Genomic DNA, 18,974 nt, shown 5'->3' with positions numbered 1-18,974 from the left:
TACTCTGCATCCTTTATTCCTGCCATCTACAAACCAACCAGCAATCAGATAACCTTACCAGAAGGTTTAAGGTGGCTTCCTCATTCATTCTCCGTAGACATTTCAGCCACTGTTGATGCAGATTGTGGTTGTTTCAAGCGTAATGATGAAACCCAGAGGATGGGAATGCTGATGTGTTGCTGTGATTTGTTCTTTTGTATTCAACTGTGCAGGTATAAGCGCCATTCTGCTCATATTTGCTTCTTGCTCCAGCTTTGCCACATTACCTCTCCTTGTTTTCCCCCTGTCCTTTTTGCTGATGAGTAGATCTCTCTTCAGTCATAAGCACCAATAGTTCATAAAGAAACACTATGCCAGCTGCATCTTTGATGCACTAGCAAGGACCTGTGGTTTTCGACTGTCAGAACTTGCCCGTGGAGCTAATGGCAAGTTCAAGCTGTGTTCACAGCCCTCAACTTGTGCAGTAGAGTGCATATGCAGCAAAGTTGCCTTAGTTTGTAAGAGTAACAGTAATAAAGAGAGGAAAAATTGGTGACAGAAAGATTCTTCCACATATAACTGGATTGGAAAGCTCCTATTACTCTGCATTAAGTGCTCTTTGAATCCCCCTTAGCATCTATGTCTGTGTCAGGGTCTGGTGTCCAGCCAGGTTTCTATCAGAATTATATGGCTGTTCTATTTAAATGTAGCAACTTTGACCTGCTTCTGGTTCCTGTTAAAACTAAGGCCATGGAACCATTTTTGTGCCATGTGCTCATAGTAAATGTAATTCTATTAAAAGTGTACATTCAGATCAAGGCCCGAATTGTTTATGCATAGTTTTCTCCCCGGTAATTTGTTCTCATTAAGGTTCTCCCTGTTATATTTCTTTTTCCCACTGTATTTTTTCCATCTTGTAAGGCTTGTGTACATTTTTAGGTAAAAGAAGATGATTTTATTATCTCCCAAGTGCCCTTTTGCTTCAGGATTTTGCCTGTTTTCTACTTGGTATTTGCTGGTCGCACCAGCAGTGTATAAAGTGTGTATCTGGGAAAAAGGCAGGACTTTTTCCCTAATAAAATCACTGTTTTGCATTTGTGAAAAGTTAGAAACTGTCATCCCTTTATCCAGTTCTTGGATGCCATCCAGCCTTTTGGATCCATCAGTGCTGTGGGTTTTGGAGAGAATCCACTGGAGCAATTTGGAGTGTTCTGTGTCTCCAAACACAGAAGGAGCAGAAGATGTGCCCAGCACTGTAACTCAGGTTGAGTGGATGGAGTCTAAGGGGTTTTCTGCACCATCAGTTACAATTTGATTACTCGGGCAGGGTTTTGGCTTTGTTTTTGTCATTTTACTGCTGCTCTAAGAGCAAGGCAAAGCAGTAGATATTAATATTTAATAGAATATTGTGAACCTCAGCTGTAATCACTTTGCTCTTTGTGTGGATTAAAAAGGGTGTTGCCTCTTCAAGTTCATACTGGATTTTGTTGTCTTAAGAAGCTAAATCCAGATTTCATGAACTAATATACTTAATCCTTGAGTGACTTGTATTGGGATATGCTTATCAGTTGCTTGGATATATTTGTAATAGGTCAGAGTTCTTGGGTTGAAATTCATTATAAGTGAATATCTTGAATAGGAAATTACTTCAGTGGGTGGTGTGCTCTCATAGACCTTCACTGAACTGATTCTTGACATAGCTTGAAGATGAAGCACTGTTAACCGCTGAAATAAGAGATGGACCCTTTGCTATTTATGAACTTCTGAGCATTTTCTTCCACTTTTGGAAAGTTAAGTAATGAAAAGTGTCCAATTAAATCAGAAATTAGGTGGAAATAGTAATTTTAAAGCTGAAATGTGAAGTTTTAGCTATTTTGTGGATAACAGTTAAAAACCATGGTAGTATTTTTCTACATACTGTATCAAATTATAAAGGTAAATAAGTAAGATTGCTTAAAGGAGTAAAGGTTGTTTCTGTTAAGGACAGCGGGAGAACACAATTTGTACTACATTGGTAGAAGACCTGTCAATAGCTGAAAGATGAGCTCTTGTTTCCATTGTTTAAGTAAACCAAAAAACATGTAGGCAAGGCTGTAACTTCCTGTGTTGAGTTGAAAGCCAAAAGGGATGGACTGTTTTAATTAACTAACAATCCTTTCTGCTGCATACAAGAGAAAACGTTGTTCTCTAGGAACAGATATTGTGGAACTGCCTGCAAGTTAAAACTAACTCTTACAGATCTTCTATGTGAAATGCTGTATTCTTCATGTAACAGAGGAACAGGAGTGAAGTTAAATGTGGGAACTCTACTTGCAGTATAGTGTTGTTGCTGTATTGATGCTACACAGTACACACTGAGCGTTTCCTAGAGGTGCAGGGGGGTTATACATGTGTTTTATGTTCTTCTAATGAAAGTTCCATAGCTGAATTCCCTGCATTGCAATGAAAACTGAGTCAACAACTGTGTGCTGCATTGTTCATGGCATTAGATGTGCTGAATTCTAAGAATCAGCTTTACCGAGTATTCACTGTCTAAGGAATTGCTAGTAGAAGTCCTTGGTGGCTGGATTTTGACATGCATTCACTCTGAGTACCAGCATTTCCTGTCTCCTGGAGTTGCTTGGTGTTCCTAAATAATTGAGCATGTGGTTTGGCGTGTGTGTCCAAGAGGAAATGTGCTCTGGTGATTAAGATAGTGTTGGTGTTCTGGAGCTTGAGGTCTGGTTTGTCTGATTCTTATCTTTAAAAGTACAGGTCTTTTGAACTGAAAACCTGCATACATTTGAGAGTATATTCTGTATAGAAGTGTCACAGTAAAGATCTAGCTCTATATATGTGCTTTTCTACACTATATATAATGCAGGGTTTGCCCCATGTAGGATGTATCTATTCCTCTTTACACAGCACTAGCAGTTGTGTTGCTTCAGACATCTTTGCATGGGTGTGTTCTAATGAAAACTGTGATAGAATCTGAAGCTACTGATTTCTCCACGTACAGGAGAGAGATTCAGTACGATGGCAGAAATGAAACTATCACTTTACACTTGTGGTTCTGTACCGTGTTGCATGAGATGGCAATCACGCCTGCTTGTTGGGGGCATAAAGGGGGAAATTTTGGTTCTGTGCCTTTGGGAAGACTGCTACTGATTTATGCAGGGTGGGAATTTCACACAGTTGGCCTCTTTTCCTACAGGGAGTGCTCTGGCACAGCCACCCCCCTCCCCTGGAAGCAGCATTGCTCCCCAGGGGAGTGGTGAGTAGTAGAAAGACAAGTAAGAGTGCATTATCTTATCTAGTATAGCTGGAGTAGCAGCTGTATAGAGGTGAAGTTATCCCCAGGTTATCTGATAAGGGAAGTATTTGTGGTGGGGAAGCAACCTGCAGGGTTAGGAGTAATGTTAGGGTTAGGGTTAGGATTAGATTAGGGTTAGGAGAAATGGTGATATTGAGTGGTTTTCTAACACTCACTCAATTGTAACTCATTCTGCTTATGTGTTCCTGTCCTGCCAGGGTTCAGTTACACCATCACAAACACAGAACCACTGCACTGTGCAGTGTCCAGGGAAAGCTTGTTCAGAGGAGCCACTGGACTTTGTGTAGTAGAAGGGTTTGTGGCTTTTGGTCATGCCTTTACCAATCCATACTCACTGATGTGAGTAAGACAGGAAGAAAAGAAGGGTGATCACCCATTAAACACTGCTCTGAATGGTGGAGCTTCCTCTACTTCTACCATAGATTCCCACCATGGTGCTAGTTATTTAATTTAGGCTTTTCATAAGTGATCTCTGCTTTTCTGCTTTTACTGGTACCCAGTTGGAGACCCTGGCATGCAACTTGCGGAGGTGATGTGCACTGATCTCCTTCCTTACCTTAGTTACATCTGCCTGGTGGTAAAATTTGTCATATAAATACTCTTAAAAATCAGGGCTTGCTTATCTCAGAATGGACATTTGAATTCCTGAAAGCTTTTAGTGTCTTTATCTGGAGCCAAATCTGTGGCCTAGCCACCCTTTTCATCTGAAATAGACTATCTCCTGAATCTCATTGCAGCTGTTGTAATGCAAAGTTCACATTTAACTGATGTGATTTATGTAGCGTTTGGACTATTTCTGGCCAACAAGGAAGCTGGAGCCTGCTCTTGTTTGTTCGGTGTCCATATGATGACATGAACTGTTCTGATGTTAATTTTGCAGAATGATCATTTCAGAGCAGCAATCCCTAATCACTCACTGCTGATGTTTGCAAGCTTGGATAACTTCTCCTCCTCTTAAATTAGTAGTTCTCTTGTTTTGCTCCTAATGTCTTGGTGTGGCAAACAAGGAAAACATTTTTTATTCTCCTTGCATTTATAAATGGCCAAACAGACCTTCGTGAGCAAATTCAAAGAGGATGAGTGTGCCTTCTGAGAGGCTTTATTCTAGGAAAGCTGCCAGTCCTCAGTCCCAGCATTTCAGCTGTCTGCCTTTGGGAATCCTTGTCATTGGGAAGCACCAAGTAACTCAAAGTTCATTTTGAAATGAGCTATCTGAAATACTTCAGTTATTTCTCCACTTTAAGTAAGTAGTAACTTTGGGCTGTACCGTGAATCCCTTTTGAATGTGGATATTGAGGTGGGAATGTTGCAGTTAACAAGGAAAAGGCTAAAACCTTCACACAGGTGATCGCCACACCATGACCATCATGGGAAACACTCAGGAAAGACATAGCCCAGGATCTGGGAATATAATAATGCATTATCCCAGTGCCACGAATCCTGTTGGAAAGCCCTTTCTGTGGGGTGCACACAGCTGTGTAATGAGAAGCAGAACTGGTTTCTCTTTACAGCTGCCTGACAGGACGGAGCCAGGAGGGGCTGGGCTCTGCTCCCAAGGAACAAGGGATGGGACAAGAGGAACCGGCCTCAAGCTGCAGCAGGGCAGGTTTAGATGGAGCTGAGGAACAATTCCTGCCCCAGAGGGTGCTCAGGCATTGGAACAGGCTGCCCAGGGCAGGGCTGCAGGCACCGTGGAGGCGAGGCCTCAGTGCCATGGGTCAGTGGTGGCCTTGGCAGTGCTGGGGCAATGGTTGGAGCCATGAGTAGCCTGGTAGCAGCCTGTACTCATCCTTTTGTGCCTTAATGAAGCACTGGTAACCAGCTACAAAACCAAGTTTTGTCAAGCATAATAATGAAATATTTATACATAACAAATTTGAGTAAATCTGAAATAACAATTTCAGTGAAATCACTGGGTTTCTAGGTTTTTTTGTAGTTCTCCATTCACACTACAAACCCCTGCAGTCCCTGCAGCAGTCTGCAGTATGAGAATGATCAGAAACAGATCTGCTTTAACTGTCCATGCAGAATACAAGTCAAGAAGGGGAGGAAGGAAAAGAAAGAAAATGGCATAAATTACAGAAGCCAAATGAGATGCTTGATTCTTTCTGACAGCCCCTGAAGCTTGGAGGAAGGATGGAAAAACTGGGAAGATTTATGAGTTTAGGAGCATGTTTATACTTGGCCAGTTGTCCAGTGCTTGGAAAGAAGAGGATAAAGAATCAAAACCTGTTATGCATTAAGCAATTGCAACATAAAACTCTGCTGCTCTTGTGTCCTATGTGAGACGTTAGCTGGGTGGCATTGCCTGAGCAATGCTGTTGAAAATGTAATGGTTGAGATGCTTAATTATATACAAGATTTTACCTGATTGTTATTGCATATTAAAATGGTCCCTAAATCTTAGTGTCTCACTATTAAAACATATATTCTTAGCTCACTGCCCATAGTTCCTCTGAAAATACATTTTTGAACCATTGCATGGAAACCAAACAAGTTATATTGGAGAATCCTAGAATCATAGAATAGTCAGGGTTGGGAAGGACCTTAAGATCATCCAGTTCCAACCCCCTGCCATGGACAGGGATGCCTCACACTAAACCATGGCACCCAAGGCTCTGTTCAGCCTGGCCCCGAACACTGCCAGGGATGGAATAGCCACCCAAAGCACTAAAGAGAAGCTCAGATTTAGTGGGTTGAGACCCATGACAGAGGAATATGCTGTTATCCTAAAAAAGGGGTCAGTATGTTTTCTAAAATGGATATTCTTTGCAGCAGAGAATGTTGAACAGGCAACTGCACATTTAGACTTGGAGAAGGTTTCCTGCGCATGTCAGTGTGTTAACCCAGAACCACATTGCCTCCTAATGCACATTTCTACTCTGGCAGTTTCATCTGGAGCATAAGTGACACTTTGTGCTCATTAATAGTGATTAACAGCACCTATTGAGGAATACTTGACAATAGTATGGCCCAGTTGTCTTCCAAAGCTGGTTTCCTTGGTTTGGGCTTTTTAGATGCTTATTTCTTATAAGTAGTTGTAGATCTTTGTTTAAATGTTATAAAACCAGAGGTCAGGGCTTCTTCAGTGTCCTCTTTTGAAATGTCGCTGTTGACTTCAGTAGAAATGAGATGCTCTCTTCAGCAGAATTCTGCTTTTCTTCGTTTTTGAAGTCTGAAGCTCTCAGTACAAAAAGTACAGGTAAAGGGCAGATTCTAATGAGTAGGAAGATATCCAAAACGAATGGAAAATCAGGAGGAAAGAACAAGCCCATTATCCTTGTAATAGAAAACGAAATCAGTAAATCTGCTGGTTCGCTTTCTGTAAGCGGTAACTTTAAGTAGTATGTTCCATAGTTGTCTTGAGAAAGTGATAGTGAAGGATTTCCAGTCTTAGGTTATTTCTATAGGACTTTTTTCTCTCTAGGAAAAAATCTCTTTCTTGATTCATTTTTTCACTGTGGCAAATAGGAAAACCTGGTTTTAGATAAATGCTTAGAAAATCAGGTTTAATAAAACTCTGTAGCACAGCACAGGAAGCACTGAGTAGCAAGAGCATATATCAGCTCTTATTTCAATAAATGTTAAAAGCCTTGTTCAAAATGACAGTTTCACACAAAGGAACATTGAACCAAAATACATGTTCACGCTCTGATGGCTTCCCTAAATAGCTGGGAGCCTTGATGTCAAGTGGTTTATTTCTACTAAGAGAGTAGATTCCTCCTGACAGTTTATGGACCTCGGTAATGGGCTGTGCCGTAGGCGTGCTTGTAGCTCACATGAGTAGTTGTTTTTCTATCAAGCTATTTTGATATTAATAGAAAGTATAAAGACCAGCTTGCTTCCTTGGCAGTGCTCAAAGCTGAGTTGGACACAGGGGCTTGGAGCATCCTGCTGTAGTGTGAGGTGTCCCTGCCCATGGCAGGGGTTGGAATTGGATGAGCTGTAAGGTCCCTTCCAACCCAAACCAGGCTGGGATTCTCTGATTTTTAACAACTAGAGAAATTACAAAGTTGACTTGAATTATGTAGACATGTAGAAAAACAAGTAACCTATGGTTGAGGGTTATTTTGGGGTGTCTCTTACTCGAGATCTCAGCTAATATAGCCAAAATTCCCCTTATCGGAGTAGTTTGGGATCATGACTTGAAGGGCTCCTTTAGATGATGTATTTAATACCTGCAAAGATACTGTATTGTTAGGGACTTAAAACCGAAGTGCCCGCAAGTGATATGATAAATTTATGCAGCTTAAAGCCAGTAGAGAAGAACAATCTTTATATTAGGTCTTTCAGGAATGGTATTTTTAATGTCTATGAAGTCATAACAATAACATCCTAAAGAAGTAATATGGTGAAGAATGCAAAGAATTTTCCCCCTGTAAATGAAATGCAGTTCTTTGGGATGTGCCAGCGTGGAAAGATGTGGTCATTCCGTAAGCTCTGTCTGCCCTTCCATAGGGACAGCACGTGTAGGCTTGGCACATCTCACTTTGTGCTCCCTTAGGCTGATTTTCATGTCTGGGTTTTTCAAGGGGGGGTTTTATTTCCAGGGAATTCTCTATATGCATCTTGCCTATGACAGGGGTACAGTGTTACCTTCCTCGTGAGCATACCACGCTGGGTTCACCTCAAGAACACACTCTGCTGTGCTGGAAACCACAAATAGCTCCTGCAGAACAAAGAACATAATAACTGTAACATATCCTTATGTTAATCTGTTGCTTCCTCCTTATTGTAGCTATATTTATAATGCACAAAATAAGAGCATTATGAAAGTAAGTCTTGACAAAGCCCAAATTTCCTCTTTGTGTTAAATAGAAGCAGACTATTAGCTAGTACAATGTACTTGGTGTTTTTCTGAGCAGTTATGCTCTCCAATATAACATTGTTAAAACATTTCCTGTTCTTTTCATATATTAAAATGTCTACTATTTTATATCAGAGTTGCTATGTGAAAGGCTGCTTGAGATGGCAGATTAAGGTGATGGGTGGAACTGCCTCCTTTGAAAGCGTACAGCTTAAATTAACTCGGGTAGTGTAAAGCCAGTGGAGAAAATGGAGCTGAGCTCACAGAATGCTTAATAAGAGCATTTCAAAGCTCTTTCACAAGCTCTAGATGAAAAGAAAATCACAACTCTCAGTTGTTAGGTATTTTTCTGTCAACAACATCCACGCCTACAGGGGCCAGGCACTATGGGTGCTGCAGTTAGCTTGTCTTCAGAGGTGTTTTGTAAGTCCCAACATACATTAATCACTTGGCCTAATGGTCTTACACATACATTTTCCTCTTACTAATAGCCAAAATAGTTATTTCAGCTTCAGATGGTTTGGGCTGTGACAGTCTGAGGGGTGGGTTTTGTGCTATCAACATGTTTTGTGTGTACAAAGGCAGTTGTACATTCAGTTCAGCGTGAGGAACAGCATGATGACCACCTACCTAACCTCTGCTCATGTGGGGATGCTTATGCGAGGTATGTTGATGGAAACAGTCACTCTTCTGTGGCTGGGAGGGAGCCAAGCTGATAGCTCCTGAAGGGGAATTCATGTGCAGTCACTGCAGCTCTGGAAGTGTTCAATATTCACATGCTTTAAAAGTGGGGATGCTTCCCTTTGAAGAGCTCCATTTTTAAGTCTGGGAATTGTAGTTTATCAATGAAAAACTCAGCTTTCCAGTCTGCAGCTACCCCCAAGTGCTTTGTAAAGTAACGAAGGATTTGGAGAGAAACAGCAGAAATCCCAGTGGTGCTGAAAGGAATTCGCTGTGTTTGGTCTGGCATTATTTTTCCTTCTTGCATAACAAATGAATCTGTTTTTCTGTGTAAATCTCTCTTCTGAGAATTGATAGAGGATGCAGCAAGTGTGGTAACGTGGGGGTTGGTCCTCACGTGGCTTTTCTGTCTCTCTGCCTTGCTGAACCTGGTTACCAGCAAACAGAGAAGTGTCTGTCAAATGCTTCACTGCATTTGTCATCTCCCTTTACTGTAGTGGCTGTTTCCTTTTTACCAGGCTGTGTAACAAAATGGGTTTGAAGTAAAGTGGAATTGATCGAAGTATGATGATTCATTGTGGAATTCCAACAGGGTTGCTTTGAAATAGCCAAGGTAAGGATTTAATGAACCTTTCTAGGTATAAAATTGATGGTCAGAGGCAATAGTACTTTACTCATTGTTCGACTCCACAATAGAGCCATTTGTTTTCCACACCATTATGTGGGTGTTGGGTGCTAAGCAGTTCCCAAGTGTTAGAACTTGCTTTTCTTCTCCAGAAGCCTGGTGTACAACACCAGTTCCTCTCATTTGAGCTTCCTGTGGCCTTAGATGTAATAGAAGTGGAATGAGAATGAACTTTGAATTGCATTGTGTGCAATGGAGTGGGGTTAGCCAAAATCCCTGCTCTGCCTTGTGAGCCAAATCATACCCTGCAGAGGCAGACATACTATAAGGGGAAACACAATCAGTGTTTGCTGCCTCTGGCTTTCTGGTATGTCTGCTGCTTTGGGAAGATAGGGCACAAGCTTAATAGGAAATGCCCTTTTTGTCTTGTGCTTTCTGTAGGTCAAGCTGTTTCAAGTTACTGCAATGGCTGAATTTGGTTTTACTTTTCCTATATGTCTTTATTTTTCTGTGTTGGAACAAATTCCTGCAGCGTTGCTTAGTTTCTTCTGATACGATCTATGAAAGGAGCTAAATGTGACTTGTGTAGCATGGTTTAAACAAAGAGGGGTTCTGATAACTTCTTCATAAAAATACACTCCTTATGATCTCACATGTAAGTATATTCTACTTGAAGTTTACCAAAGTGATTAAGGATGACAGGAAAATGCACAACAGATCTTTGTCTTATATGAGAAAATACCAACTTCATAATTGGTTTCATTCACTCTGGGATAATTCCTCCTTTTTAAGAGGTGGGGACATTTAACATAGATCAGATCTGAGTAACAAAGTAAATCTGAAGTACATAGAGCCAAATTCTGTGCTAATGCAGACTAGAAATGATCATTTTTACATTAAAAAATCATGCCAATAGCAGAATATGCTGAACATTAACATACCAGTTACTTTTTTCAGAGTTGTAAATAGAAGTATGACACCAAAATATGTATTTTAAGCTTATGCAGTATGGTGCCTCTCACAGTATCATGGAATCATGGGACGGTTTGGTTTGGAAAGGATCTTAAAGCTCCTCCAGCCCCAACCCCTGCCACGGGCAGGGACCCCTTCCACTGGAGCAGCTTGCTCCAAGCCCCTGTGTCCAACCTGGCCTTGAGCACTGCCAGGGATGGGGCAGCCACAGCTTCTCTGGGCACCCTGTGCCAGCGCCTCAGCACCCTCACAGGGAAGAGCTTCTGCCTTATAGCTAACCTAAACCTCCCCTGTTCAATGTATCTTCAGTACGTCAAGTTCTGCTGCTTTGCCTTTGCTGTTGACATCACTTGCAAATAGTACTTGGCAGAAAAGCTCATGGTGTGTCCTCTGGAGAAACACTGGCCTTGAGTGTGACAGAAGGGAAGGAACAGAAACCAGTTCACAACATTCATCCGACAGCTGTGTTTGAAAACACAGTCAAACACTGGTTTTGATTAACTATCTTTTTCTTCTCTTTCTAAAACAGCTACAGAACTTGTGTTAAATATCCAGTGCTCCAAGAAATCGCTGTTATGGGGATGCCAGATCAACTAGGGAGCAGGCAGCAGCATTCCTTCCCTCCCTGCAGACAGGCTCCTAGCTCTGCTCTGGGGCACTGTGCCTATACCTGAGCAGGTTGCTTCATTTCTAGCCCACCTAGAATACTAGTTACTACATATATAATATACCTAGGCACTTGTCCTGTGTCCTCGGAGTACTACTGGCTTTCTCCTTTATGTTGTAATCCTCTGAAGTAACCCATCGCTTGGCTTTGATTTGATGGACTGTGATGGGCTCATCCTAACATGCTAAAACTCCTCTCCGTTACACTTTGCCTTGCTCTTTCTCTACTACTTCTCCCTCCCTGTTGCAGGTATGTGCCTGCAAAAGCCTTCGGGTTTCTACCCAAAGCTAGAGCCTACTTTTGAGAGCTAAAAAAGTTACAAGGAACAGGGGGTGAAGGCCAGTGGGAGCAAGCTGAATGTGCATTATTCCTCTTGACCATATTCTGCACCAAAGCATCCGTGATTCTCCCAAGCATCCCTCATGTGTTTTCTTCAGAACCTGTTTTCTTCATCTCACTATGGCCTAGATTGCCTTTGCTAAAGTTAAAATGCTAACTGTGTTTGGGTTTTTTTTCGGGCTGCACTGATTCAAATCATGTCAAACCCCAGTGTTTTCCGACACAGTTTTGTTACTGAGGTTTTTATCCTTCCTGCTCCTTTTCACAATATAAATCTTGTTTTCAGATCCCTGTTTTATTATTAGGCTCTGGTCAGAGGAGCAGAGGTGTAGGGCCAATGGAATGGCTCTACAGTAAGCTGTGATATATCTTTACTATACTGGCTAATAGAGCCTTCACCTAGATGTGAGTTTCAGGCTTATAGAAACCAAGATCAAAGTAAAACGTTCTTTGTAGGGAAAAGCTTAAAACCATGGCTAAAGCTCTTCCCAGAAGACAGACAGTGATCAAAAAGGATTCCACGTTTCTTCTGCACACATTCAAATACGAGGGTTTATGAAAAGTTGACAGTATTGTTGCAGGAAACAACAACATTTTGGAGGTATTTCATAAATATTTGCAATCCTAATCTATGGGCTGTCACCGATGTAAATACAGTCTTCAAAAAGTAACGCTCTCTCTGGTATTTTATCTTAAACAAAGGGAAATGAAGTGTAAATAGGCCAGTGCCTTTGTTTTCTCTCCTAAATGAAAGCACACATTTCTCTTGTTCCATGGTGACAGGGTGGTTAAGGTGAGGGGAGATGAACGTATTCCTAAACTGGGCCTATCTTACAGAGTATTAATGCTGTGGATAATTTTTGGGTCCATTTCTAGTGATACAGACTGTAAATTGCTTTAATCTTGGGATAGTACAAGAGGGATGTGGAGCTGATGGAGGAGGCCATGGAGCTGCTGTGAGGGCTGGAGCAGCTCTGCTCTGGAGCCAGGCTGAGAGAGCTGGGCTGGGGCAGCCTGGACAAGAGAAGGCTCCTGAAGGGGAGACCTGAGAGCAGCTCCAGTGCCTAAAGGGGCTGCAGGGAACCTGGAGAGGGGCTTGGGACAAGGGCCTGTAGGGACAGGCCAAGGGGAATGGCTTGAACCTGCCCGAGGGGAGCCTGAGCTGAGCTCTTAGGCAGAAGCTCTTCCCTGTGAGGGTGCTGAGGCGCTGGCACAGGGTGCCCAGAGAAGCTGTGGCTGCCCCATCCCTGGCAGTGCTCAAGGCCAGGTTGGACACAGGGGCTTGGAGCAAGCTGCTCCAGTGGAAGGGGTCCCTGCCCGTGGCAGGCGTTGGGACTGGAGGAGCTTTATGGTCCATTCCAACACAAACCAGTCTGGGACTAAAAGCTTGGCTTTTTGCATACCATAAATGAGTTATTATGGAAGCATCATATGTGTATCAATGGTTCAATACAGAGTCTAGCACAGGAAAGGTGGCATTGTTCATCAGGTGTGTAAGGTCTGGTTTTTCCTGCATCAGTTACATTTTCCTTATCAGAAAGACTTTGGTCAGAGAGTAATGCCAAACAAGCCAGTTATTTCAGAGAAATCTGTTTTATAGCATAGCTTTCAGTTAAAATAAATCTTATTCAGGGAAATCAGCAAGTTTCTGTGTGTAGTACTCAAAGCCCCATGGTTTGTAGGGTGTGCTGGCATGGTTCTGCATCACAGAGGCAATGTTCACTCTTCTGTTGCAGGCAGCTTAAAGCAATGTCCTCATTTGGTTCAGGCCTGCCCACGTCAGGAGCGAGGTGCAGGCTGTCTTTCTCACTCCTGAAGAGAAGTGGGTAGCAGCAGTGAAGTTTCAAATGCATGCTATAAATGGCAAATACCAGCTCCAAATGCTGGTAATTGCAGCAAATCTCTGGCACGTACTGGGGGATATGAAATCCATGGTGAGAAATGAAAGAAAATCAGGAAGGCAGAGTGAAGCAAGAGGAGGATGCAGAACCCTTTCTTAACTCCGGTCTGTTGATACAACAGTTAAAATCATTTAAAAAATACTACCCTTAAAAAATACTACCCTTACCAAAGGTATTTGAGATGCAGGTGAAGAAGGGAACAAGTGTAACTGTCTACTACTATGTGCAAATATTGACGTCCTGCTTTCTTAGCTCATTATAAACGTGCTGCTTAGTGTTCAGGGAGTGCTCTGTTACTTGAGCAAAGTGAAGAAATCAATGGAGAGAGTCTTATTGCAAAGTATTAGTATCTCAGTGAAGAACTGAGCCCCACAGACATGCAAATGCCAGGTAGGGAGCAGTTCTGCAGCACTTCCGTCCCTACGTCCTGCATTAAGTGGGTCAAATGTATGTATCTTATAAAGAGCGTCCATGGAGCTGGATTGTTTTAATTGGATTTTCGTATGTTGTGCCTTATCCTTATCCATGTGAGAATATATGGAGCTGACAATGGACAAAGTTTGCTCACTGCAGAGTTTGCAGTTACTTCCTTCATGCAGTGGGACCTGGGAGCAGGCATGGATGGATTTTGGTCTACGTGGAGTTGCAAAAGCTGGGCAAGGAATTTATTTCCTTTGGTTGTGTCCAGGACAAGCTCACCTTTAAAATGAGAAGGAAAAAAAGGAAGAAGTCTCTTCCCTTGGAGATGTCACATTAGTCTTCTAAAAATAGCGCGGATTATTTAAGTAATTCAGTATTTCAAATACATGTTCTTTTTCTCACTCAAGGTCATCCAACTGTAAGAGGAACTTCTGCTGCATGCACAAGGGGCTTTTCAGATCTTTCATAATATGGAGCAAAATGGACTGGTCTGTGGCTGGGCTTTTCTTCTTCTGTTGAAATATGTGGTCTGCCTTAAGGGCTTTGGCAGAGAGTGGAAAGCTGGGTTCTCCTGTTTCACCCATGTGCTCCTATTCCTGTGTTATGTTCCTTGCTGGAAAGGTTTTGCCTACAACAGATAAGAAGGGAGGTTGCCCTCACCTTGTTCTTTGCATTATGTTGTGAAGATGTGTATTAATTTTAATTGCTGAATACTAAATTAAGGCTTGTCCCACTTTGAACATGAGATGCTCATTCTGGTTTGTGTTTTCTAGGAAGTCTTTCCACATAGAGCCTCTATTTAGTGGTCAAATAGGAGGGAGCTTGTGGAGCTCTTTGGCACTGCTAGTCTGTAATTCACCAAGCGTACTTCTAGGGTTGTATTTCAAAGTACACAAGTAGCAGGACATTCCTGCTGTCTTCATTAAGTATTGTGGAGGTACATTTACTCATAAGAGTCTGTGCAGAGTTTCAAGGAAGAGATGAATTGCATTGGTCCTGAATGCCGGTTTGGAACTGTCTGTGCTGGTGATGAGACAAGTCTAACGAGGGACTAACACAGTTTGGAGAAAAAGGCTTGTTTCTCATAACCAGCCAAGAGATTCGTGTTCTGTGGTGTTAATGTGTCAGGAATTGTCTAAAAATAAACCTTTGTCACACAGGGTTCCTAACAAGATGCATTTCTGTATCTCAGGTGTGTTTCATTTACTGGCTTGAGATAAGTGACCTTTATGCGCCATTCTCATTATAAAGACATCAGAACTAAGTCTCACTGCAAAAGCATTGTATTTTATAATGCTCAGTGGGATTTTTGCAAAGGATTATTTAATATGACTGTTAATAAGGCAAACTTTGTGCTCTTCAAATTGGAACTTGAATGAATAATTTTAATGTATATTTTTAATACTAATCAGAGTTATGTATCTATACCTGTTTATGCATCATTAAAGTTAAAAAAAAGTATTTGGGTAAAATATTTTTTTCCTCAAATTTAGTACGATAAAATACATTCTATTTCTGAGATTTTGGTGCAACAGAAATACCAGGAAAGTGTATGGTTTTTACATAAATCTCCCTGTGAGCAGTGTTGTCGGCTGCACTTGGAGTGTTTCTGGGCCTCTATCACCCAGCAGTTTATCACTGCTATGAATTAGTAAATCACTGCAGGATAGGAATAGAGTAGGGAGTGTGTGTAGGAGCAGCCACCCTAGTGCCAGCTCCAGCCTCCATTACCCGATGGCAATAGTGTTCAGTGCAAGTTTCCAGTGTGCTTTGGAGGAAGCAAAGCCCCAGCATAATTAGATCAGATCATAATGCAAATACATGCAAAAAGCCTCACTTAAGAGTGCCTGTATAAAATACAGTGTTTATTACAATTTAGGGTTGCTTTGACACCAGTTTGATTTTTATTTGCTTTATGTCTTTTTGCTGGTTGTGAGCTTATTCATTTTCATTTCAGTTTCCATTTCTTTTAGTTGTCAGAAAAGGGTAAACTGGCTGTTAGAGTTCATTTTTCATAATGGTTTTCAATTAGGGTTTTTAGGTCCTTGCTAAAAGTGTAGCATAGAATCTGCAAGGGTAATTATACCTATTTTAATGCTATTAATAAGCACTCGAAAGGGATCATTACAGTAAATCTGCTTTAGCCTTTTGTCAGACATATTTTTATGTAATATTGTGTAAGGTTTCTGTAATACTGGTACCTTTTAACTAGTTTGGTTTGCTTTTAAAGGGGGGGAAACACAGAGGAACTGAACATATTTAGGGTAGTTTCCTCATTGAAAGAGTATTGCTTATGGCTCTTAAAAGGGAAGGCATAGACAGGAGAATAAGTCGCATATGTGCAGCTCTTTCTGTCCTAACCCCGTCTTTCTTGTCTTGCAGGAAATCCTGGCTGACTAAAGTTGGAAGCCCAAGTTCTCGCATCGATCGAACCAATTTTTCCAACGAAAAGGAGATTTCCAAGCTTGACTTCTCAGGATTTAGCACTAGATACTAATAGAAGCCGTCACTAAGCATAAAGCTGTGATCTTTCTGCTGCATGATATTCTCTGTGCCTCCATAACATGTCACGGGAGCATTTGGATGCTCTCCATACTAGAGAGAAATAGAAATGGTCCCTGTTCACATGGAGTAAGAATTCTTGGTTGCTGTATTAGACATTTAACACCATGAATGTCAATAGCTAGTATCTAAAATGCCAATATCTAATTTATTACATCTTGAAAGCTAGATGAATGCTTAGAAGTGTCAGTGATTACTCGTGCACAATGAGACTTGTTATGTATAACCATATGGCGCCTAATCTTTACACTGTGATTCATATTTTAGAATGCAAAATAATGAAGTTATGTTCTCCTGTTTGTAATCTCCCTAAACATCCTTAACTGCAGAGCCTGGAGCACTGAGAGATCTAATGTAGCTCTGTGTTATAGATCATGTTATATGTGATAAGGAGTTAAGATATAGTGAAAATTTAAAATAAATTCATGTTTATTCAGATTCAGAGTAAGATTATTTGACCAGTTCTGATTTAAAATTCTCTAGTAATTCAGTATAAGTAAGTCTAGTAATAGTAATTCAGATAAGTCATGAAACACGATGGTGAAGGTATGGTCTCACCCCTTATTTCCTATCTACCTACAGCTTACATCCATACTGACCATAAAGGATGCTTTTATCTTTTCGCTTTGTTGATGTTCTTACTAGAATGGAAGATTTCAGTCATTTTGCTTATGGATGTGTGTTTGGTCCTTAGTTAATGTATGTTGGAACCTGATTTGACGTGAGGCACCCACATATATCATGTCAAGTACATAAAAGGTCCTGAGCAACTTGAGTGCTTGCAATAAATGCTGGATAAGTGTTTGCAGTATTGGATGTGATTCTCATATATAGTGCTCTTTTCACAGGCACCAGGGAGCCTGTCAGCGTGGAACAGAGCTATTCCCTCACTTCTAAAATACTTCTGTCTCAGGATTAGTATGTTCTGGAGGCCTTTGGTTAGATCTCTGGTACACAAGCAGGCAGCTGCATGATCTGTCTGTACTCTCAGTTGATCAGGATTGGTGTGATCATGCTGTGATGGAGGCTCACACTGTAAGTCCCTCTGAGAGGTGTGTAGTATATAAAGCACAGTGTGCTACACATGCTGACAAGTGTATAGTACATAGAGCATAGTACTACTGCAGTAGTCATTGCCTCGAGTTGTCTCCCAGTGCAGACAGAGCCTGCTGTTGTCTGCCTGCATTGTATCCTCTAAGGTGTCCTTCGTGAGGATGCATAAGCTGGTATTTCCCCTGACTGCTCTGTACCTTTTCTAAGGGTAGGAAGTGTCAATTTAAGCAATTTAAAGTGTTAATTTAAGCAACATCATCAATTTGTGGTTCGTGTTTTTCATTTCAGGAAAGGCCATTTCATGGCTTGAGCATTGCATTTTGAGCTGTGCATTGAAAGGTATTTCTGCTGATGACTGGATTTATTTTTGCTGGGCCTTTGTGCACTAAGCAGTAAAATTTCCTTCCCAGACTTGCAGGAGTTATGAATTGTTGTAGTTTGAATGCACTTGACTTCTGTGACTGTACACAGCATCCTTTGTTGAAGTCATTGTCAATAACTCTTGTTGAATGGGAAATAGCAAAGTTCAAGTGCAGCGGCAGCTCAATAGCTGTTCCATCCTCTCTGAAAACTGTATCCTGCCCAGCAGAAGTACTTTACATTTCCCTTGAAGCTACCTGGCAGGAGATGCCCCCTCTGAGGCATTTCCAGCCAAGCTGCTTTGTTCATATTTTGAGCAACAATGGTAGAGGAAGGAGGAAAACAAATGGAACACTTGAGACACAGGAATTGGAGACAAAGATGAAGCTGTTGCTTTGATGGTTGGCATGGGTGGAGTGGGGTGCTCACAAGGACTCCACTAGAAACGCAAGGCCTGAGGAGGGGGAAGCAGCGATTTCAAGTGCTCACTTTTGAAGGGAGAAGATGTGCAGGTAGAGACCTTTGAGAGAGCTGAAAGATGAAGAAATCTCTTGCTGAGTCTGTCACAAGAGGGTTTATTTTTCCTGTGTCTGTGCCATAACGTTCAACTCCTGCTTTTGTGCCTGTTTTGAGCCCATCTGATGGAAAGGTTGGTTCTGGAATACATCTATTAATACATCTATTAACCTTTCTCTTTGTTTGTTAGCCAGCAATACTCATGTTTTCCTTTCTCAACATCCACTTCCCTCACATCAGTGATGTGACAAGAGGCAAAAATTGCATACAATTTCTGCAGTGAGTTCAGCTCTGAGTGTTTCTGACATTCAGAACTATAATACATGTACTTTGTGTTGTGCCATAATGTGTTTCAGGGTTATCTAGCAGTGCTAGATAAATTGCACATACTATGCTTTTCATGCTTAGAGAAGTTAAGAATTTGCTGAGCAAATAAAGCATGACAAATGTGTCAGTGTTCCCAGAAACCCTGGGCAGGGTTTTCAGAGGAAGAGGAAAAGGGAATAAACTTCATACTCCATATCTTCAAGTTTCTGGGAAGAGTTATAGCCAGCTGTAAGGAGTATACTCCTTACCTGGAGTATACTCAGGTAGAGCTTTCTGTAGTGAATGGAGTTCTAAGGGGCAAAAGGATTTCTTCCATTGTACTTCCTCATTCCAGCTGAAGTGGAGGCCCAAGGTGGCCATAAGGGTAGTAATAATATGTAACATATAAAAATAGTCTAGGTCTCTGTGAATATAGGGGTTACCAAGGCCAAAGCCCATCTGTTACCAAGGTG

At 41.5% G+C, this 18,974-nt stretch overlaps 1 protein-coding gene across 1 annotated transcript in view; it reads left to right on the top strand.

The window, feature by feature from the left end:
- ACYP2 (acylphosphatase 2) overlaps nucleotides 1-17,077 on the top strand; it is a 45,653-nt gene extending 28,576 nt beyond the window's left edge. The window contains exon 4 of the mRNA XM_065682519.1: nucleotides 16,087-17,077. Coding sequence (XP_065538591.1) covers nucleotides 16,087-16,201 — 115 coding nt within the window. The 3' untranslated portion in view covers nucleotides 16,202-17,077. The remainder of the gene's footprint in view (nucleotides 1-16,086) is intronic.
- Nucleotides 17,078-18,974: the final 1,897 nt, after the last annotated feature.

Source organism: Lathamus discolor, chromosome 5, assembly GCF_037157495.1.
Source record: "Lathamus discolor isolate bLatDis1 chromosome 5, bLatDis1.hap1, whole genome shotgun sequence".
NCBI classification, from domain to species: Eukaryota; Metazoa; Chordata; class Aves; order Psittaciformes; family Psittacidae; genus Lathamus; species Lathamus discolor.
Note: the sequence above shows the minus strand (reverse complement) of the source record. Positions and strands in the feature narration are given on the sequence as shown.